Source organism: Astatotilapia calliptera, chromosome 12 (genome assembly GCF_964374335.1).
Source record: "Astatotilapia calliptera chromosome 12, fAstCal68.1, whole genome shotgun sequence".
NCBI classification, from domain to species: Eukaryota; Metazoa; Chordata; class Actinopteri; order Cichliformes; family Cichlidae; genus Astatotilapia; species Astatotilapia calliptera.
The window spans coordinates 31,558,828-31,582,530 of record NC_137433.1 but is presented as its reverse complement, the minus strand read 5'-3'; the positions used below and the strand labels follow the sequence as shown (position 1 = coordinate 31,582,530).

At 39.4% G+C, this 23,703-nt stretch overlaps 3 protein-coding genes across 3 annotated transcripts; 2 read left to right on the top strand and 1 right to left on the bottom strand.

Moving 5' to 3' along the window:
- Window positions 1–99: 99 nt before the first annotated feature.
- On the bottom strand, window positions 100–6,162 carry pmpca (peptidase, mitochondrial processing subunit alpha). The gene is made up of 13 exons (XM_026188284.2): window positions 6,006–6,162; window positions 4,296–4,498; window positions 4,119–4,198; window positions 3,951–4,033; window positions 3,754–3,848; window positions 3,570–3,670; window positions 2,744–3,007; window positions 2,514–2,606; window positions 2,316–2,434; window positions 2,144–2,234; window positions 1,189–1,251; window positions 958–1,102; window positions 100–875 (listed from the first exon to the last, which is right to left on the bottom strand). The coding sequence occupies exons 1-13, from the start codon at window positions 6,050–6,052 to the stop codon at window positions 706–708; spliced, it is 1,554 nt and encodes a 517-aa protein (XP_026044069.1). The 5' UTR covers window positions 6,053–6,162; the 3' UTR covers window positions 100–705.
- Window positions 6,163–8,186: 2,024 nt separating this feature from the next.
- On the top strand, window positions 8,187–14,019 carry LOC145432211 (uncharacterized). The gene is made up of 3 exons (XM_080308874.1): window positions 8,187–9,013; window positions 9,100–9,159; window positions 9,253–14,019. Exons 1-3 carry the CDS (start codon window positions 8,824–8,826, stop codon window positions 9,387–9,389), a joined length of 387 nt encoding a protein of 128 aa, XP_080165000.1. The 5' UTR covers window positions 8,187–8,823; the 3' UTR covers window positions 9,390–14,019.
- A 4,530-nt stretch (window positions 14,020–18,549) lies between these two features.
- On the top strand, window positions 18,550–23,400 carry LOC113034362 (neural cell adhesion molecule 2). The gene is made up of 7 exons (XM_080308873.1): window positions 18,550–19,274; window positions 19,520–19,617; window positions 19,781–19,934; window positions 20,018–20,136; window positions 21,354–21,521; window positions 21,929–22,042; window positions 22,482–23,400. Exons 1-7 carry the CDS (start codon window positions 19,048–19,050, stop codon window positions 22,793–22,795), a joined length of 1,194 nt encoding a protein of 397 aa, XP_080164999.1. The 5' UTR covers window positions 18,550–19,047; the 3' UTR covers window positions 22,796–23,400.
- The last annotated feature ends 303 nt before the right edge of the window (window positions 23,401–23,703 follow it).

The window sequence follows — 23,703 nt, the reverse complement described above, 5'->3', positions numbered from 1 at the left end:
TCTATTCTTTGCCCTTATGTGGTCGTCACACAGCTGTGGCTCTTCATAACCAATGTGATTTGCAAAGCATTCAGCGTAACAGTAAAAACAAACACCACACTTGTTTAACCATCTTTTTACTGTACAATACACGAATCACAATTTCAGTCTGGAGGACAAGCAGTCAAGTCAGTGACTGATCCAAAAATCTCCATTTTGTTTTTAATCATATATTATGTAACTTTCTGCTGTCTCTGTACCTATAAAAGGACATTATGAAGTCTTGTCGTATAAATAACAGTTTAATCCACTGACTCTGGAATAAAGAATTTTTAGAGAGCTGCGATCTGCAAAGAAAGTAATGGTGGAATAAAAAAAACGAAAGAGTTTTAGGGGCATCCAGAACACAGTCTACTCTGAGTGGCTCTGTGACACTGATGGGGTTTTTAAATGGGAACCTTACATGATAATTTTGTGTTTCTTTAAAAGCAAACTCCTGCAAACCTCCCATAAAAATAATGAATTATTGACTTCCTGGCAACAAAACAAAAATACAGTTGTATACAGACTAGGATTACTGTAGAGTACAATGTGTCATTTCTTTAAAATCACCCCTTCTCTCAGAGGTATTTGTCACCCTTCACAGTAAGCTGTGGTGATTTCCGTGTTCGGAGGGAACACTAGTGTAATCTTCAAGTCCAGTTTATGTAAAGTGATGATGCGGGTCTATCTGAAGAGGCGGTATGTGCGGGGCAGACGTCCGTCCTTGCTGGACAAGGCGGCCTGGATGTGTTCGTACGAGGGCAGCTCCATGAGATCTCCAAGCGCTGCGACAGCTGGCTTACTGCGCAGCATCTTGGTGGTCACTCTTTTAATGTCACCAGGTGTCACGCTGCCTGAAAATTATTTGAATATTATCGTCACACAAATTTAGATGACTTGCAAAGAAAATAACACAAAAATCCTTCCAGTACTCACTTATTAGATGACAGAGCTCATGTGGCAGCTTTCTCTTTCCTGTGGAGAGAACCTGACGACCAACGTCTTCAAAAATAACCGGCCGTGATTCAAGATTCATCATCAACATGGACTTAAGCTGAGTCTTTGCCCTCTCCAGCTCCATCTGGGCACATAAGGGAAATTTATTAAAAGAACTGTGTAATTTTTATTCTGCTAAACGATGATGACAAAGCTTGTGGCGATCATTACCTCTCCTGCACTGCCGCCCATCTGAATGAACTCTCTGGTGATTATTTCCACCATTTCTCTCACCTGGAAATGAATAAATGAAATAAGAAATAAGAAAAAGAACCACAAAAAACATGACAAACTATTCACTGGAGGTGAACTTTTCCCAAATATACACTCAGCTCCTTACAGGGAGAAAAAAGCAAGAGCACATTACCCATTCATCCTCTCTTTACTGGCTTCCTGCCACTTTTAGAATTTAGTTTTAGATTTTCACGGAGAAGCTGCATTCAGCTTTTATGCTCCTTATATCTGGAACAAACTCCCAGAAAGCCTCAGATCAGCTGAAACACTCAGTTTATTTAAATCCAGGTTGAAGACTCACCTGTTCTCAGCTGCATTTGAATAAAGCACCAAATCCACACTTTAAGCTTAAATTTCAAAACTTACATTTAACTACTGATTTTATCTACTGTTCTGATTTTATCTGTTTTGATTTTATATACTGTTGTTTGTTTGTTTGTTTGTTAATTAGTTAGTTAGTTTATTTGCTTGTTTTAATCAATTTTAAATCATGCTTTTTATTTGTTCTTGTTTCTAATGTCTCTGTAAAGCACTTTGAATCACCTTGTTGTTGAATTGTGCTATACAAATAAACTTGCCTTGCCTTGCCTTTATTGCTTGTTCTTAAGTCTTTGACCTTTGCCCCCTTTTTTATCTAAGCCTTTAAGCATCCACCCTCAAGTTAGGGCACTAAGGTTTTCTAATCAGAGGATTCTGGATGTTCCCAGGACAAGGTCAAAAACAGAGGGGATCGGGCCTTTCCAGTTGTAGGCCGTGTCCTGTGAAACCACCTACCCCAGAGCACCAGAGCTGCCAAAGCCTCATCAGAAAAAGTTTCAAAATTTAATTGAGAAATTTGTTACAGAATCCTAACAGATACTCTGCAGCTGTCCTGTATTGAGACTGTACCAACCTGTCTGGGGTCTGCACTAGCATGGATACACAGTAGGCCGCTGTCCTCGTAGCTATGATGGTAGGAGGTGGCGTTGTACATCCAATGATGTCTACAACAGATAACAAAAATTTAACAGTCGGTGACGACTAATTGGAATAGTTTTAGTACAATTTTCTTGTGAGACGCTCACCTGTTAAGGACGTTCAGGTACAGTCGGGTAAACATGCCTTTCCCGGGTCCTCCTGCAGAGAAGGAGCCGCCTCCACCCATCATCATGTTGAGCACAGCGAATGGGATAAAGTCATCCTCCTGTAAAGGGAACATTTTTACCCTTTAACATGTCTCAGGCCCCTGATTGGAGACTTTCCAAGACACTGCAAACACCCACCAGGTAGGAGCAGCTCTCCAGGCCGATCATGATGTGAGTAAGTTCTGGGATGGGGGTGGGGCCGAGGCTCACGTCTGACATATCCTTCTCCATCTAACAGAATAAAACACAATGTCCAACTTTTAAAGATCCGTTAAAAAGATCATTTGCTTTCTCCAGCAGAACGGAGGAATAATAACAAAAACAGGTATCTGCCAAACTTTGATTTTAAACAGAGCCTGGTTAATCACCTTGACGATGCCACCAGTGTACTGTGCTACAGAGAGGTCCACGTTGGGCGCTGAACTCGTTCCCCACACTGGTTTTACGTCCAGCAGGTATTTCCTGGCACTTTCGACCAGCTGCTCGTGCTCGATGCCCACTCCTGCCAGCACCATGCGCTCTGGACGGTAATAGTTACGCAGGTAACTGTGAAGCACATTCTTGTCAATCTTATCCACATTATCTGCAGGACAAAAACGAGGCAGTCCGACTGTGTTGCCTCGATACGCAGCCTGGAAACAAAACAACAAAGAAGGGTCACATATAGATTTAAAGATGAAAACAAACTAGGACTACTCACCATTGAGTTTGACATTAATGAGGTCAGAATATCTAAAAGTAATCCCTCTAACCCAATCAGACTTCAAATTACTCCAAACACTCATTTTCATAATTTTTGCCACTCCTGACTCTGTATGATATCAACAAGAGCGAAGCTCCTTAATGTGATTAACCCTGACATACAGAAGCCTTTTTCACTCCTTGTTCAAATCTTCTGTTTGCACGAGGCCTCCAATAAGAAGAAATTTGGCTTAAAGGAAGGGTGGACTCAAAGAGGGAAGAAGCAAAACAGCTTGGTTCAGACTGTGAGTGAATGGAGAGGCTGCACAAAAGCTCAGCTAAGGCAAATGGATCATTTTGGACTGTGAATCATGCAAAGTTACTCTATCAGAGTAGAAATGAGCATTGAAATTTTGACAGTGGATTTTGGTTTCATTAGTAATTCACTGATTAATAATAAAATGGGATGAATGGCTGGATGGACTAGCTAAGGAATAATGAGGCATAACTCACAGCATGGATCATCTCAGTGAGTAATGGCTCAGGATCTGGCCTCATGTTGAGATCTTCTAACTCAAAGCGCACCGCCATTCTGGTCATCTCGAGCTCTTCATCTGCACACAAAGAAACAGTTTGTATTACCGGTGGAGACTCTTGGACCGTTTGTGAGGACTGACCCTAAATTATATGTCCTTACCCAGCAGGCGAGGCTGCAGAACAGCATCAGACAGAAGACTGACCACTGTGTCCAGACCTTTCACTTCAGCAGACACTGCATACATTGTGGTGTCTCTGCAAAGCAAAACAACCAATCAACACACCTCAAATCAGCTGTGTGTTGTTTGCGTTTATCATTACATCATTCCACACTGAGACGGGAACTGTGTTAAATACCTGGATGTCTGGCAGTCACAGATCCCCCCGTGTTTCTCTAACGTAAGAAGGATTTCATCTTTACTCCCATACTGTGCAGTGGACTAAAGACATAAATGTTGTTGTCAGGTTTATTGCTCGCACCTCCACCTTTTTGGTCTTTTTCATTGGATTTTATTTAATACTTACAGAAAATGCAAGTTTTTCTAAGAAGTGTGCAATCCCACTTGGATACTTTGCTTCATGTCTGGATCCCGAATTAACCAAAACTAACAAAAGGAAGAAAGAGAGAGAATCTCACTTTATCCAGTTCTTGCAGGTGACAAAGAACTGTGAATATATCAGCACATCAAAGACACAACTTACCTCCAACTGTGCAGAATTCACCAAACTTGTTTTGGGAAGCAACTTTGAGGCCATTTTCTAGAGTGGTAATCTTGGTCTCATATTTTTCCTGACCATCCACTGAAGCGAACACTGGTTTGGGGATCCCAGGCAACGGTGTAGAGAGGGAGATATTTGGGTATCCGCCACCACTGCTGTATTTCCGGTAAGCTGCTATCCCATACCTTGGATGACAATAAAACAACTGCTATAAAAAAAAAAAAAAAAAACCTCATCGACTTTTAAAAGCTGAATTTCAAAAGCCAACTTTTGAAAAAACTGCAGCTTATACAACATGACCAATAAATATTAACATTGCTGGGTTTAATTTTTGTACAACCTTTACATTGTACATAGCCCTTCTAGCCACAGCTACTTTAAAGACCTCACCAATTGGTCTTCTGACAAACAATGTGCCAATACAAAAATAAAAACAAACAGTACAACAAACAGCAATGAAAGAAGAAGAAGAAGAAAGTGTACTTTATTGGTCCCCGTGGGGAAAAAGAATAAAAAAGGAAAAGAAAAATCCAGCTTGCATGTTTTCCATACTCTTCAGAGGGAAACAGCCATTTTGCAAAGACATACTATTGTCTGCAGACTTTTTGGTCAGTAGGTGGTGATTTCATTACTGCTGATCTCTAGTCTGGACCAGGTTAGCTTTGCAGCATATTTTACCCAGTAAGAAAATGAAAATCGAATTACTTGATGAATTGTTGCAGCCCTAAATTCTAACAGCTGTAATCCTTTCAGTTTATGCATTTAACCCCCTCAAATATTACAATTTACACCAATTAAGTGAACACACAGGGAAAACTTTCGGTTAACTTAGCCAGCTGAAAACAAGCTTGACATGACTGCTTATCATGATTGCCAGTGTTAGGGTAAATGAATCCAGATAACATCACTTGAGTATACTGAAGTGGCTTCGTAGTACAGAGCCCTGGCCATGGTTAAGCTCCTCTAGCTGTGAGAAAACTCTGTTCTGATTGGCTGTCCATCATAAAAAGAACAGTGTGGGTTTTGTGTTTACAGCCACGCAACAGGGATCAGCATATTCACTGACATCATATAGCACCAAAAGTACGTAAAAACTCTCTGAAAATGACTATTTTCGCCTTTTGACTCAAACAGATTAGGTGCACATAGATACTATTATCGACTTCATTGTCCAAACGTGTTTGGAGCTTAAAAGTTTAACATTCCTCTTATAGCACTTCTATAATATCAGAATCTCAGCCACACAGTGATAAATTCAAAGTCAGCACGTATAATCCTCCACCATCCTCAGGCAAACGCACATTATTAAGTCCAGCAATCTATTCTCTTTTACCCAAATATGTCTCTTCATATTCAAATTCTCAACAAAAACAGCCTAACTAGCACGTCTATTTAAAATATATTAAAACAAAGCAGAACAATTCTTTATCTCGGACATTACAGAAAGCCGCTAAAATAATGCCAAAGCTTAAGCGAGAGGAGCATTTTTAGCTTCATTAACGGGTTATGATGTAACTTAGCATCATGCTAGCTGCTAATTAACGGTGACGAGGACGTAGAGAATTTCTAAACCCGCAGGGATGAGCGGAAACGTCAGGTGGGAGACAGTGGGTGTATCGGTGCTGCTGCAGTCTGTTCGCGTTAAACTCCACATTAGCGACACTGTAAGAGCGTTTAGTTAAAACGTGTTACCTCTGGACCCGACTCCAGGTTCTGCACCTCGACATGTGAGTCGCCATCCTGGATCCTCTGTGACGGAGATCAACCCGGATGACGACGAAAGCTACTCGAAGCACTTCCGCTTTCAACCAGCTGACGGTTGTTGAACATGCAGCCCAGGGGCCAAAACCACACGATGTTACTGAATAATAAGAACATCACAGTGAAGTCATTAATAATTATTTAATAATCAGTTATAATTGTTAAATAAAAAAACACTGCAATTTCAGCTAAGGGGGACAAACACATGTTTTAGGTTATTGCCATCCAAGTACATGACCCGTCCATTACCTCCTCAGTGTGGTGAAGTCACCCTGCAACCTTAACAGAAAAACAGCCCCGAAGCGTCATGTTTCCACCTCTGTGCTTGAGTGTGGGAATGGTGTGCTTTGGAAAATATTAAGCATTTCTCTTCCTCCAAACACGACAGGTCAAGCTGATGCCAGATAGTTTCATTTGACTACAGAACTTTCTTCCATGCTTTCTCTAAATCCTTTAGGTGTTCATTAAGTGTTTGTTGGGAAACTTAAGATTACCCTGTATATGTCCCTTCTTGGGCAGGTAGACCTTTGGTTGATATTCTGTTTTTCTCCATTAAAATGAAACAACCATAAAAATTACACTTAAAAATTCAACAAACTCAAATCAACATTGAGCAGAAATCCATTTTGAAAATTTATAGAACACCCCTGATCTAGAAGATTGACAGTACCTGTCTGGGGAGATAGTAACCCAGATTATTTTTTCTCTATGTACATTTTATAGATGTTCTGTAAATGCATCACACACAGGCAGTCATAAAGCAGAGTTTTGAAAACAGAACAGCTCCAAGTGTCGGCCGCCTCACAGGGCAGTCACAGCTGGCAGATCTGGGGTTGCAGCTTTCTCAAGAATTATCCATCCATCCATCCATCCATCCATCCATCCATCCATCCATCCATCCATCCATCCATCCATCCATCCATCCATCCATTTTATGACAGCCTATCCATTGTCTTCCACTGGGTAGCAGCCAGAGGATGCACCACCCACCTCCTCCAGCTTGTCCAGGGGAACACCATGGTGTTCCCAGGCCAGCCAGGAGATATAGTCTGTGTGCCCTCGGCCTATCCCGATGGGACATGCTAAGAACACCTCAACTAGAGGTGTCCAAGAGGCATCCTAGTCAGAAGCCTGAAACACCTCAACTGGCTCCTATCGATGTGGAGGAATAGTGGCTCTACTCTGAGCCCCGTCTGGCTGGCCGAACTCACCTTATCTCTAAAGGAGAGAGTCCAGCCACACATCAGTGGCACGAGAAAGCTCATTTTGCTGCTCGTATCTGCGATCTCGTTCTTTCGGTCACTACACAAAGCTTGATTGACCATTTGATTTACCATCAAATGGTAAATCGAGAGCTTCACTTTTACGCTCAGCCCTCTCTTTTCCATGATGGGCTGGTACAGCGTCCGCATCATTGCAGCTGCAGCACAAGCCGTCAGTTAATTTCACACTCCACTCTCCCCTCACTTGTGAACAAAACCCCGAGATACTTAAACTCCTCCATTTGGGGCAATAACTCAAACCTTTTCCAGCTGAGGACCATGGCATCAGACTCAAAGGTTCTGATTCTCATTCCCGCAGCTTCACGCTCAGCTGTGAACCACTCCAGTGCAAGCTGGAGGCCACAACCTGATGAAGCCAACAGAACCACATCAGGTGAGAAAAGCAGAGACGAGATTCGGAGACCACCCAAGTGGAAGCCTTCCGCCACTTGGTTACGTCTAAAAATTCTGCCCATAAAAATTAGAAACACAATTGGTGACAAAGGGCAGCCCTGGCAGAGTCCAACACCCACCAGGAACACGTCCAACTTATTGCCACTGCCTGGGCAGTGTTCCGCTTGGCCTGTTGGTATATATCGGCTGCCTGCGAAGTTCTGCAGGCTAACCAAGCCCAATAGGACTCATTCTTCAGCCTGATGGTTCCCTTTACCTCTGGTGTCCACCATCTGGTTTGGGGGTTACCCCCAGGACAGGCATCAACCACCTTGTGGCCACAGCTCAGTGCAGCGTACCTAAATAGCATAAGTAAATAAAAAGTATTTTATTTATTTACAGGAAACCAAAAGCAACAAATACATAAATAAATAATCATTTGAGAACCAGTTTCGTTTTAGGCAAGCAAAGTAATGAAGAATTGTGAAAGAATTGTCTTTTTGGGGTGAAGGGACAAGTTAAAATTAAATTTATGTTAGGGTAAGATAAAGGGTTGGGCACTTAGCTGTAAAAGTTACAAATATAGCTAATGAGAATCCACAAATCTCACAAAGATAGCCAAATAAAGGAAGACACATTTAAAAGACCCCAAGAATACACTTGCCAAGTTTAAAGTGGATGGGACGAACTGTCATATAGACACAGAGATTTGTCTGACTATTAGTAGGTTTAAGGAGATAACTACTTACTGACTTAATTTCTTCAGTGCACTGCTCAAATTCACAGGTGCTTTTTGTTTTTGTTTTTTTTGTTTGTTTGTTTTTTTTGCTTTAGGATGAAGGTTTATTAACTCCAAACCAGCTCTATCCGTGTCTGTAATTTGAGCTCTAAGATCCAAAACAGAACAATTGATCCATTTGAGTGGGTAAGCGGGCCAAGAGCATTTAACTACCCATCAGTGAATCAATTCTGACACAGAAACAAGTCAGCTCCTCAATAACATTAACACTTCCACCTGACTTTAAAGCACTCTGCAGCTGAAGAGAGATTCAGCAGGACTGTGACCAGCAACAGCACATTTATTATTTGCCACAATGTTCTCCATTATGCATGTCACCGCAGTGCTTTGGATAATTTCTCTGTTTTCACACTCCGGCTCAGCTTACGAGCTCCAGGATACCATCCACACTCTGAAAGAAGAAAACCTCCACCTGCAGCACCAACTGGAGAACCTCACCAGGGCTCTCAGGGATTTGAAACATCTTCTGATTGAGCACTCCAAAGGTAAAAACAGAGCTTTCTTGTTACAAGTGGATAGAGTTTCAAAAATACAAAGTCTTAATAGATACTTTTATCAAATTTGAATATAGCTACTGGTGGGGAGCATGACCCTGAATATCTGCACGCCTGGAAGGAGTGGTCCCAACATGGTGAGCTCTCCAATTCTGGTTTTCAGAGCAGACTTTGTTGTAGCACTTAGTTGTCTCTATCCCAACAAAAAAACTCTGTACTGTGTCCTTTAGGGATAAGTGCTGAGACCCACCAAATGCTGGAGCAGGCCCTGTGTTTAAACGAGCTCCACGATGCAGCGGATCACATCTTCATCACTCCGGTTTTCCTCCTCCTCTCACCTGTTATGTTTCTGGCACTGCTGTCATGACTTTGACCAACAACCCAACAAACATATTAAACTTTCACACAGATATGATACCTTATAATAAGAAAATTTTCCTACATTAAAGTTCAGGATCAAAAATCAGATTGACTTTTAGATCTAAAATTGGACATAAATGAAATAAAGGTAGCCCTTGAGGATATATATGAATGCCTTGTACTAAGATGAATGGACAAATAACCATCTTATTCAACAACCTACACACATCTGCAGATTTACTCAGCTCAGGCTTTAACGACCAAAACAAAAGTCAAATGATGAAAAAAGGGATACCATGGTAACACAGTTAAAGCAGCATAAAAATGATAAGATAAATTTTGATAGATCTAATTTTAGATCTATCTACTGGGTCACACCCCTTTTGGCCTTAGATAAATCTAAAGATTTTAGTTTTAAGGTCATATTTCATCCTCCTGTATTTTTATATAGAAGCAGAGAAAGGGTACTGCACAGGTTGTATTTATTTATTGGTATATTTATTGTGTTTACAAACAGAAAATTACGTAAGAATGATGTGGAAATTTGTTTGGATAACATTTTAGACTAGATACAATCCCCTGCAATGAGTGGTATTTATTTTCTTGCAAATCTAATTGTCATTTGTTTGTGCTATTGTGCCCTTTTGTGTTTTGCAAAACAGTAACTTATGCACTGAAACAATATGGTTTATTATGCAGATAATATGTGTTGTGAAATGTAATGTGATGTTCTATAGTTGTACTAAATGTAAAAAATACATTAAAAAAATATTAGAATTAATATGTATACAATACAAATTCTATATCTTGTTTGTGCAGACATGCAGTTTGGAAAGAAGAAATCCATCATCCTTCAGTCCTAAGGAAATACAATATATACAATACTTAAGTCAATAGCTCATGTATCAATATGTCATCACTTCAACTGTTATCAACATTTTTGCTCAGTGTTGAGCAAAGTCAGAGTGTCTTTTAGAATCTACATTAAACACAGTTCTGCCACAGTGGGAAAACTGGGACTATGAGAGTCTTTGGTGGATTTATGTGTTTGATGTTGTCCTGAATCCAACAGTGTTACATTTCACCCGCTACGTCTGCTTTGTCTGCTTAATTAAAATGACCCCTCCTGCATAGATTATAAATCGGTGCATTTGTACTTTCATTTCCATTTGATTATGCTGAATGGATTGCCAATTTACATTTGCAAGGACTTCATCTGGACCCAGTATTTGGCTGTAGACATGTCCTTGTGAATAAATGAGACAGAAGCCACCATATGGACAGTTTCTGTGTTGTTCTCCTTTTTTAATATAAAATATTGGTCACTTTGTGGATTAGGCAACATTAATAGTCTAAAGCTATGTTAGCAACTCTTAAGACATAAGTATCCTTTCAGGCTACTTATTCTTTTAAGTTTGAGGTTTAGCTGTTCACCACCTTAGTTTGGCCTGTTAGCATGCTAATTAGCACCAAATTTAAAGCTAAGGGTGATGAAAATGCATTTCCTGACGTATACCACTAAAAACATCAGGCAAATTCAAGGGATTACACACATAGTTAGGACTCAATTCCTTCCAGCTCCAAAATTTGTCTTTAAATCTTGAGTCCATCAAACAATCTGAGCATGTCTCACCAAATGGCAGAACTAATCATTTTAAAGCCATTTTTTGCATATAATATATGGTTGACTAAAATCAAAGGGAATTATTTCCTAAGTACTCAGATCCTCTACATAGGTTGATTGCATTCTGTTGCAACAGTCATTATCATTCCCATTAACCTACATTTAAGAGGGAGCAGTTCAACCACCTCTTGCATGTTAAACGAGCTAAATAGTGCTCTTTATTAAGTGTTGCTGTGACGTCAGCTTAGACAACATTGTGCCAGCAATGCTCAAAACTCAGACAGCAGCAAGCTGATTTCAGCAGGTATCTGAGAAGTGATTTACACATTTACAAAACAAGTGAAAGGCCCCTAGTTAATCTAAGGAGGAGATTAGGTACTGCGGAGTCCCGCTGAAGTAGCTTTAGTGAATCATTGACCTCTTTCTGCATCCCTCCTGGTATTTGGTGTGGATGGTAGCCACATGTGAAGCAAGGTGTTCATTCATTAGAATCAGTCGCTGTATTATACAGACACTGGTATAAGAAGTCAAACCTTTATAGTTGCAACTGATGTTTTATCACTTCAATTCTCTTTGAAGTGTTTTGAAGACAAAGTTGGAGAAGTGAGGTTGAAATGGTTTAGAGGAGGAGGAATAGTAGATATATTGGACAAATGATGTGAATTATGGAGCTACCAGGCAGGAAGAAAATTTAATGGATGGAGAGAAGGAGAACATGCAGAGGGTTGGTGTGAGCAAAGACGATGCAAGTGACAGGGTGAGATGGAGGCAGATAATCCAATGTAGTGACTCTTAAAGAGAGCAGCTGAAAGAAGAAATGGAAGAACAGAGATATAGAGTATTTAAGCTTATTTGGGAATCGACAGCATATTATAGTGGAAAAACTTTTACTTGTGCTCTACTCATGCAGTCTTTAAATCTATCCATCTGTTTTAATACCATAGCTACTATTTTTTATAATGTGTGGATATTTTTGCTTGACATTGTTCCTTGCACTAGTGTCATTTTATGATCATACTAATAATTTAAATAACTGGGGTTTTTGTCTCATTATAGCTGATGGCGTTGAATTAGAACACAGAGTATGTGTGTGTGTGTGTGTGCCAGATTGTGTGTGTTAAGTGGGTGTGGAGGGTGTCCAGAATATGTGAGCTGTTGCTTGCTGTTCACTCCCAGCTTGAAGCTCAGCAAATGTATCAGGAGAGAAAAGAGCAGAGGCACACAGAAACTGACTGAGAGCAAATTAATGGGCACCAGCGCAGAGAAAATTGTTCTAGAGTAAGTATCAGTTCTCTATATGAGCTTTCATTAACCCTGTGGTGGATACATTTTAATAGAAATCTTGTGAAAACAGCATGTGTGGGTATCCGAGGTTTATTTTTTACAACATGTACCTTTAAACTATCAAACTAGCTTTTAATATCAAAGCACATTAAAAGCTGCAATTTTGTAGTTTCTGAAAGTGCTTGTGCTGCACAACAGGTCCTGAATTTGTATGTCTATTGTATATCTACTGAAGGCATGGTCTTAAGTGTCAATAAGCAAAGAAAAAGATGAGATGTAGGCAGCAGGTAATAAAATAAATGGAATCATAACAATAAAAAAAGTAGGAATAGTGAATTAACTCATGGTATCATATTAAATCTACTGTATTTATTACATGTAATATGTAATTGTTGCTTTTCATAAACAATGCAAAGCTGTTTGTGTATTGCTTGTATGTCTCAGAACATGTGAATTACTGTTAAAAGATGAGCAAAAGTTATCATCTTGGAAGCTGATCATGTGATTTAACTTATGTCCATTTAAAACCATACTACAGTCACAGCTCCTCATACAAACCTGAGCTATAACATCTTATTTTACCAACCGTGAACTGACTGCTACATCATCACCTGGATCATTAATGTTTCTATGTAGTGCCACACAGTGCGGGGCCAAAAATCTCACTCTGGTGTCACTCAGTGGTGGTGACAGAAATTCAGTGTTTGTGCCAAATGTTGTCTGTAGAAAGGAAGCTTACAAGTGAGTGTGTGGGCTAGAAACATCTTAATGACATGCTAAACAGTGTAAATGATCTATTGTGAGCCTTGTGAGTCAAACAAATACACACCCCCGGGCTCTTAGCATTATGTGAGTATAAGCAGCCCGTAGCCCCGCTGAACTCACCAGCAGTGATGGCTAATGTACTAATGTCTGTTTTGTCATTGCTTTAAGCACATCATCACTGGTGATTTCTTTTGTTCTTCAGAAGCAATTGAGGTGATAATTATAAAACTAAATTTACTGATAGTTTTTTTTTTCTTCTTTTTTTTGGCATGTAGTTCTGTTTGTCCATTCACACCGCTTTTGGTTTAAATTGTCCAGTATGGAGATATCAACTGTAGAGTGTAATGGAACCAGAAAGCACTCGCCTGGTTACTTACTGCTGAGCGGTTTCACTTAGTTTCAGTTTTCTTTCTAAGAAACGGGAAAGTAAGTCTGTGGCACAAAGCTGAACTGCAATTGCTAGCTTCCCGTTTTTTTTTTTCCTCTTTTTTTGCAGTTGGTGGATCAGTTCGTAAAAATAAGCTCACTGACCACTTTATTAGGTACATTTTGCTTATACAGGGTCACATCCCTTTTGGCTTTAGAGCAGCCTTAACTCTTTGTTGCACAGATTCAATGAGGGGTTTGGAAACATTCCTTAAACATGCTGATGTAGATTGATTCATTCATTGATTCACCCTTGATTCATTCCAAGGGTGCTCTGTAGGTTCCAGATACAATTACTTCTTGAATCTTGAATCTACTGTGCAGGCCATTTGAGTACAGTGAGTCAATGTCATGTTCAAAGCAGTTTTTAAATGATTCGAGTTTTGTGACATGGTGTGTTAAACATGGCTGCTTTCAGACATGGTCAGTAACAATTCTCAGACAGGCTGTGGTGTTTGAACGATGCTCAGTTTGTGCGCCAGGAAATCTCCCCCACGCCATTACACCACCAGCCTGAACTGTTGATACAAGGCTTTCATATTTCTTATCCCAAATTCTGTCCCAAATGTCACAGAAGAAAATGAGATTCATCAGGTCATGATAATCTTCTATTGTCCAAATTTCGATAGCTCGAATAAATTGTACCGTCATTTTCCTGTTGTGCGTTTTCCTGTGTTGTGCGTTCAGAGATGCTCTTCTGCATCCTGTCATTTTACAGTAAGTGGTTATTTGAGTTACTATTGTCTTACTATCAGCGTCAAGCAGTCTGGCCATTCTGCTCTGACTTCTGGCATCAAAAAGGCATTTTTACCCAAGCAACTGCTGCTCATTGGATATTTTCTCTTTTTTCTCTGCAAACCCTAGAGATGGTTGTGTGGGAGTTCCACAGTTTCTGAAATACGTAGACCAATCCATCTGCTTAGAACTATTATTTTGTGCAGCTAGATCAGGAATTGTGGAAAGAAACATTGTTGCTGAGTCTTCTTTTTTGGTGATTCTAGGAAAAATCCTAGAATACGATTTTCTGTGAACTCTCTCCAATGTCTCATCTGCTACTTTTTCATTGCGTTGTGTTCTTGACAAATTTGCAAAATCGGGCACTGTCAATATTATCATAGAACTGTTTTGATTTTTATTTCAAGTTAGTTGCTTCCTGATGCTTGTTCGCCGTTTGGTTTTCTTATGGCTCACTCTTCGGCAATAATTTAATGGCAGTAGACCAGACATCAAGCTCCGCTTAATCATTTGTATTTTTTAAAATGTATTTTCTGATTTTTTTTTAATATATTCATGAGCAGTCTGCTTTTTATATACAGAGGTTGTCTTAAAAAATCATCCCCAAAATACTAATAAATGTATCCATTATTAGCTTTTTGACTTTGTCACTGTCTGGCTTTAACTATATACTATAATTGTTCACTCGTGGAACTTCATCATCACATTCAAATAATAAAGGGTGAGCCCTTACATGGCCATACTGAGGATCATGAAAGCCTATACGATCAGACGGGTAGCTGTCCTCGCAGGGACCAATAACTGATCTTTACAGTACAAAGCTCCGCAGCCTCTTTTCATGTCACTTTCATTGAGTGGAGGGCCACGGTGCGAGCTCTATAAAGTGGCTGGGCCCATTCAAGGGACTAAAGAGGACAAAGCTGAGCTCACTGCGGCACCACAGACTCACAACCAAAATAGGAATGAAGCAGAGGGGGAAAGGGAGGGGAGGCTGTTAACAGAAAGAGAGGGAGAGAGGGAGGGATTTTAAATTAATCTGCTGAATATATTTACTGGAAACTGATGAGAAATGGTTCTATGCAACACCAGGTTCAGTCTCTGTGGTGTGTAGTGTATGAAAATAAAAGTCATATCACTGTGGAGAATCTCTGGAACACTATCATATATTTTTACATCAGATTGAACACTTAAAATCTGAGAATTACTGCCTTAAAATATGAATAAATATTCTGGTTATTTAAAAGTTGGAAGTATATGATGCTATGTACTACTGCCTGTTAATGGTAAGTGATGTCTTGGGTATGAGCTAACCCACTGTGTCTAACAATGGGTCATTATTTTAATACTAAATCAAAAGGACAACATTAATATAAAAGTTACACCATGTTAATATAACTGAGTAGGTTTACTCAGTTTTGTGTCAGTATATTTATCCAAACTGAACCTCATCCCTCATCCCCCCAAATTTTTTTACTGGTTGATAACTTTGTGTTATAAAAACCTATTTGATTGCTTTCTTGTGTGTCTGCATGTAGCTTAACAACAGCACTACAGAGCTGATAAAAACCCCTTCAGAACAACATAACCGTTTATAGTCACGTTTTGCTTCTGTCTCCTCCTTAAACTTAACCCTTTGCAGTTCGCGATACACAGCATGCATCGCCTCTGCTGCAGAGATGCTTTGAAGATCCTTTTTAGCGTGTCTGTTGCCAAATGAAGATCACACACCTCAGTGCTGCCAGTAAATGTGCAGTCTCCATCAGTGATAGTAAGTAAAGAGAAATAAGAGCTCCTTTATGTGTGCACACTCTTCCAGCTGACACCATGGATGAAGCTGCAGGATGGTCTCCGAGTGGCTCCCATGGAGCTCGGCAATAGGATGCAAGTGTGTGTCTCCATCTGTTTGCTCCCACAGATGACTTCCCATCTTTGCTTACTCATCCTGTCTGGCTTGGCAGTCTCATCCCAGTTTGGTGAGTCCATCTACTCTTTTGTTTTTTATTGAGTTTGGCCACGAGATAAAGTCAAAAGAAGGGTTGTTGGTCAATAAAAATGCCACTAAATTAAAAAAAAATAACAATTTTTTTTTATTAAAATGTTGAAATGTGGTAGCACTGTGCTTAAGTAAAGCTTAGATGTACTTGTGCTGTAGCCTGTTATGGCACTTTACACTTATTCTTCTTCCAGAGGATTATTTTACACTACATTTATAATGACTTTTAAACTTTTAAACAAAAAAGGAAACAATCATGCAACTGACATATTCTCTCATGAGAATATACTCTTAAATGTATATACTAATAATAAAACTACTACTACTAGTACTAATAGTTTCGGTTTTTTAAAGAAGATGCCTTTACCATCCTGTTCAAATATTGAAATTACTAATAAACTAAAGCTTTAACTTCTGGTTCAGCAACAGTGATACTATCAGCTGTGGGTAAAATTGATAAGTTGCTCACATTTTATCATCTGTATTTGCTGATTGAAGAAATATATCAGCAAATTAGCAATTTATTACTATTCAAGTAAGAAAATAACCATTAGTTGGTGTCCCCTGCAAAACAACATGGACACATCATTTATATCAAACTGATGATGCAGTGTAAGGCTTAACAGTTTTAGTTTAACATTCGCCTGACCATATCTGTGATATCAATACTTTTACTTAAGTAAATATTTTGAATACTTCCACTAGTGCTGGATAAAATATTGAGTAACATATTCAAAGCACACTGAATGGATACACTGTGTGTGTTCCAGGTTTGGAGGATGTTTTCTTCAGTCCGCAGGACCAGACAGTCAGAGAAGGAGAGGGAGTTTTCCTCCGGTGTGTATCAGGGGAGAGTTCACCTCTTGCAAGCATCACATGGCTCAAAGATGGAAAGGTGGTCACAAGAGGTAGACAGATTCAGGTAAAAAACAACTTCAGATTTTAGAAGGGCATCAAAGACTACTTTCTTGCAGAGTAGGACAAAAAGCAGTAAATATATCTGGTAGATATTAATGTAGTAACAGTCTCCATTAGACTCCAAGACAATAATCAGGCATAGAGTGGAGAACAGTTTTTACACTTTGCATTTCTTCTGCAGTTTAGAGAAATCCAGGCTAAAGAAAGGCCAATTTCATTCTCAAATTCATGTTTTTAACAGTTTTCTTGTGAATTTTAAAGCCATGGTTTGAGCCTCAACTTGATGGTTGGACATAAATTTCATGTGTAAGGCATCCACCTGCACTGCTGGAAACTACTATAATCAGATCAGGCTGTAGTTTCTCTCTTGGGCGTCTTCATTATATAAAAAAACTAATTGATTAGGAGTTTGATTACCCTGATTTTTCTTTTTCTTTTTTTTAAAACAGCATTTACTGAAACTGCTATAGCAATTTTTTGTAGGTGCAAAATTTTCTGTCTGCAGAGCTTGTACACAGAACACAGTGCTGACTTAAATGCTGGGCAACCTTACAAATAGAAATTGATTTGAAGAACTCACAAACCTCAAGGAGACTCTGAAAGCCTCATGAGAAAAAACACTTTTTATTTCACTCAGGGCAAAAATAAAACAGAAAAATACACGTTGTTTCTTTTAACTTTGATATTGGACATATTTTCCATACTGTATGTGTCATCCTGCTCAGGGTGAATATGGAGGTGGGCACCAGAAGAAAACGTCAGGCACTCTTCATCTTTTCAACGTAACATTAGAAGATGAAGGGGTTTACGTTTGTGTCACACACAATCCTTCACTGAACATCAGCAAGAAGAGCAGACAAGCCAGACTTACTGTGCAGGGTGAGGCTTTTTCTTTAATTCACACTGACAAATTTTCAAATTGCAGCTGATCCAGGAGAGTTTATTAAATATAAATCCTGAGCTCTCTGGTTTTAACAAAAATACTGCTTTAATTAAAAAAAAACTAAACTAATTTATCATACTTGTGTGTGTTTGCAGAGGGTTAGTATCTTACTGTGACTGTCCGCCTTGCAGGGGTCCCTCGGAGGCTGCAGTTCATCCAGGGCCCTGACAACATCACTGTTGCTATAGGAACTGAAGTCTCCATGCACTGCAGTGTTCTCGGCTTCCCTGTTCCCATGGTGCACTGGTTCAAAGACGGGTGCCTCCTGATGAACTGCTCCGGCTCGTTCAGCCTCCAAAACAATGGACAGCTGCTCACATTCAGGTCCAACACTGCATGGCAGAACAGGAATATTAATTCTTTATTGTTTAACTCCAACTGTGGTTGACAGTTGATGATACAGTCAAAGATTTTGTCTTTTTTCTTCTGGTACAATTATAATAGTTTCTGGTTCTTACTGGTGCATAAAAGAAGGAAGGCTAAAGAGGAAGGATAAAGACTGGGTGTTTTAGAGAAAGAAGACATTTCTGTAAATATTCTGTATTCCCTGCAGGGTTGCCTCACAACAAGACTGTTGTGTTTGAATCTGCCACTGGGGGATTCCCTCCAGGAACTCTGGCTTCCTCCCACAGTTCAAATATTAATTAGTGTTTCTAAACTGGTTTCTAAACTGGCTAAGAAAAAAAAAAAAAGCAAACAAAATCAAAAAGAATCCCTAAATGTTAAAATTACATTTAAAATATTTTTTGTGTTTGTCTTCTCCAGAAATGTGAGCAAGGAGCATGAGGGCTCATATCACTGTGAAGCATCAAACCAGAAAGAGACAATCAGGTCGCAGCCAGCCTTCCTACTTCCAGCTGGTATTGTAAACTCTGAACTGTTTAACTCAAGCAAGTGAATTGCCTTGTTAAAACCGTTTAGGTTTCTGCTTCAGCAGATTCCATGCTGTAAAAATCAGCAAAATCCAATAAGAGCAGATGTCCAAACTTATTAGTGATTTACATTTTGTGTTTACAGAAATGGACTGGAGTTTTGTGCAGCAGCCCACAAATCTAACGGTGAAGAGCGGCAAAAATGTTACGGTAACCTGTAGGCCTCCGTACAGCAGACCAGCAGCGCAGGTGTCCTGGTTTAAAAACAACCGGCTTCTCACTCCCACTGAAAATGTAACAATGCTGCCCAGTGGAGACCTCTTCATCCACAGGTCTTTATTGTTCATGCCTCATTATATGACTAGATAAATTAAATATAACACAAAAATTGTGTATAAATTAAAACTGGTTGGGCCAAAACTTTTAAAAAAGTTTAGTTAATTTGCATTGTTTACGGTATGTTTAGCGCTTAACATGAAGTCATAGAGTTATAAAATTGTGCCTGTAAATACAGCTCCAGGCAGCTGATTTTTGTTTTTAAAAGCTCTGCTGACCCTTTTCATAATTTTCTCTGTAGTGTGCAGGAGCACGATAGTGGCAGCTACTTCTGCAGGGCCTCAAACACCCATCTTCAAAGATTTCTTACCTCGAGACGAGCAACACTCAGTGTTTTGGGTATGACATCTGGCAGCCCTCCCTACTATCTCACTGGAAATGTATATATACATATATATATATATATATATGTATATATATATATATATATGTATATATACATATATATATACATGTATAGGTGCATAATAATATTCCAGACAGTGCTTTCCCTTCCTGGCAGCCCCTCCATCCGTCAAGCTATGGCCCCAGGTATTGACGGTGCCTTTGGGTGCTCAGGTGGTGCTGGAATGTCAGGTGTCTGGCCACCCTTTACCGTCCATCAGCTGGATGAAAAGAGGCCACACCAAGCAGACAGGAGGCAAAATTGCATTGGGGTAAGTTATAGTGTTCTGACTTTTTGAAAATTTTGTATACAAGCAGTTCATAATATATGGCAGCTTTCATGTTTCCTATTCAGACAGAGAAATGCCACTCTCTACATCCAGTCAGTCCGGAGCTACGATGAGGGGGTGTATGTGTGCGAGGCAACCAACACACTGGGACAAAGCCATGGCACAGCACTCCTGAGAGTTGCTGGTAAATTTTAAACCTTGCTGTTTTGCAATGTATTTACTCCTCAGATCAATAGACGAGTCAAAGTCAAGTCAGGAGCATGTGCCTGATACTTACTAAGCATTTATACACTTTAGATCAGGGGTAGGCAACTCCAGGCCTCGAGTGCCGGTGTCCTGCAGGTTTTAGATCCCACCCTGGGTTAACACACATGAATCAAATGATTAGTTCATTAACAGACCTCTGGAGAACTTCAAGAAATGCTGAGGAGTCATTTAGCCCTTTAAATCAGCTGTGATGGATCATGGACAAATCTAAAACCTCCAGGATACCGGCACTCGAGGCCTGGAGTTGCCTACCCCTGCTTTAGATGTTGTGGTTGGTTCAATACTAAGTATGATGACAGATATGTTCTTGTTAATGCAAACCTTTTAGATCATAATGAAGGTGAGGATTTAGATATGAGTTTGGTCTGACCCACTGATAAGTGTACTAAATAAAGCAAACCCTAGCCTGGAAGGCAAAGGGATTGTTGTCCCTCTGCTTTATGCCCCTATTTAATATTGCTTTTAAGTTGCAGTGAATTTGTAATTCCCTATAAGGTATCTTCATATAGTGTACATAATATTATCAAAGCATGGGCGTGGTCCTCATTGGCAGATCAACAAGTGTGTGTGATCATTCATTTTAACATGTCAGCTGTACTGTGTTGTTTTGAGAGTGCAGGAAAACTAGGCTGCAAAAATGAAAAATCATGAATAATTATCTAATAGGTATTAAGCTGAAATGCATTAAAGAAAAGAAAAGAAAAAACCTGTTGCTATTATAGAAAAGTACATGCTCGCAACCAAGGTCCTTCTAAAAGAACTGAATTATACACAGGAAAGAAACTGAGAAATTCTTCTTGTGTAGTACAAACGTCTTACAAATTTGAAATTAAAGGACATGGAGATCACCTTGAAATCCAGTCTTGCAAATGTGATCAAAGTAACAGACCATTTGAATGAAATTGTCATTTTATTTGCCATCTGCACACATTGCTAGTTTCATAAACTAATTCTAAAGAGTCATAGTCCAGGTAGCAGAACATACCGTGTCCTCAAAATTTTACATAGTTACTAAAATCTTTATAGGAGAACAGCTCTTGTATGTGTTATTTCTTTAAGGCACTTCTATGATCTATGAGCTTTATGTGACTTTTTTGATATTGTCTTTTCAATTTTCCCCTCTGCTTGGGCCAGTGAGCCCTTTAATAGTGGTCTTTAAAGATCAGGTGACCTACACGATTGGGACTTTAGTGGTCCTGCCCTGCAGAGCAATGGGGATTCTCCCTATCACATACACCTGGACGAGGGGCAGAACAGAGCCACAGTCCCCTATCAGTACCACCGAAGGCAGACACATAGATGGTGAGTCTTGTTTGTCTGGAGTCATTCTGCATTACTTTTCATCATGAAAACAGAGTAACCATTTCAGGCACAACGTCCCCTACTTCATAGGTATGTAGAAGAGAATAAAATCTGAATAAGTTAATGTAACACATAGAACAACTTTATTGTTTGATGACCCTGATTAAGGCCACAGATCCAGTCAAGCAGTAGAGTTGTTCTATATACCACAAGTGTTGCTGCAGCTTGAACTTTCTCAACATTTATTTTAATCACCAGGTCCATCATTTGGAGTTGTTTTCAGCATATAAAATAAGTAGCATTCTCGGCAGAGATGGAAGTATACAGGAATTTTTTTTCTAATTTCTAAACGGTATGTGAGATCTCAGCTCTTTGTGTTTTATAATGTTTTGTCTTCTGGCCTGCAGAAGATGGGTCCCTGCATATTTCCAGTGTGCAGTACTCTGATGCAGGAGAGTATTACTGCACTGCTGAGAACCGAGCAGGACGACATCAGAAACGGATGATCCTCATCATCACAGGTGTGTTGATTTACCACCTCGTGTTATTTCTTCTCAGTGGCAATATTACTAAAATCATACCTGCATTTGGTATGCAATGGTAAAGCTCTATGAACAAAACTGAAGATGTAAAATGTATGAACAATTTGGCAATTTAATTGAAGTGACAGACTCCAATGTGTTGAGATCAAGGCTTAGTCTGACCCCTGTGAGGGGTCAGACTAGTTTTTTCAGGACATTGAGATGTTTTTCATGACTATCAGTGTATGTTTGGATCAGTATAATAAATGTGGGTCACTCAGATACTTCTCTCAGGGGAATTCGCAACTGTCTTCTGGTCATTTAGAGTGGGTGAAGTTCAGTGCATACTTAAACAACAAAATACTTCTTTGACCCCATATACCCAAGTTTCTTTTGCTTGTTGATTCTCTTTCATGTCATCCTTTGTCTTATGCTGAAGATCGACCTTCTGATAGAGGGAGACGGACAAGACTGGTTTTGTCTGCTGTGAGTATTGAGGATGTGGAAGTCTTTGCTTATGTATTTTGTTCTCAAATCATTTTGCTAGACCTTGGTTTTATTTTCATAAGCAGTTCCAGTGTAGAAGCTGCAAATTCTCTAGGTGCATTTTTTTGCACAGATCATGTGATGGTCATGCATTGTTTACCCCTGTTTATTATTTGGTGTATGGACTTATTCGTTTTTGACTGTGTCAAATGTGTCTCCTCTGAAAATAATCAGTGTTTTGAATATTTTTTAGAGCACCAGCGATAATGAACAACGTCCAGCTTCCAAGTGGAGCGACTCAGTAGCCGAGCAGCGCTTTAAAACAACACGTTATCCACATGTACAGGAAAAGCATAATGAGACAACATGTATGTATTTAAAAAAAAATACTTAGCTCCAGTCATGTGTTGTGTAGGTCATTCAACATAACAAATATATAGTTACAAGTTAACAGGCTAAAACACGGTGCTATAAGGTTATAAGGTAAAATGAATATGGCTGAAAGCAGTGGTAAGGTCTCAGTCATACAGGCCTAGAGACCAGTCAGTGACTACCCCTGGCAACCACAGGTCACTAAGGAAAAATGTGTATTCCCAGATCAGCTGGTGAGTGGTTTTTGGAAGTTTTTAGTAGTTGCTGGCAGTTGCTAGGTAAAATTGGTCACAAAGAGGGATTCAGATCAGGCGATGGTAGAGTTAGAAGTTGGGTAACCAGAAGTTCTCACAAACTTTCCAGGATAAAGGTATCATTTCAATTTTGTGTCTGTTACCATTGCCACAAGACAAAAAAGATGTGTCAGGACATCCAAAAGCTAAAAAAAAAATGCTAAATGCCAAATAATCCTGCTATAAGAGCTGCAGGAGTTTTTTCTGCTCAGATTTCAAAATTGACATGGAAATATTTTGTTTAAAAAAGTAATAAATCATATTTTTGTGTCTGTGTTATGTTAATGCTACTTTATGATTCAGTTACAAGAAATATTAGTAAATATAAATGTAAAGCAACAATTATGAGAGGCATTATTCTGGTGCGCACGTTACTAATCGAACTGCTTACATTTTGTATGGCTGGATCCCTTCAGATGAAATCAGATTTTTTTTTCCTCTGAATGACACATAATAATAACACACAACATAAAATTGTTTAGGATATATTAAAGAAAATAAAGCACAAAC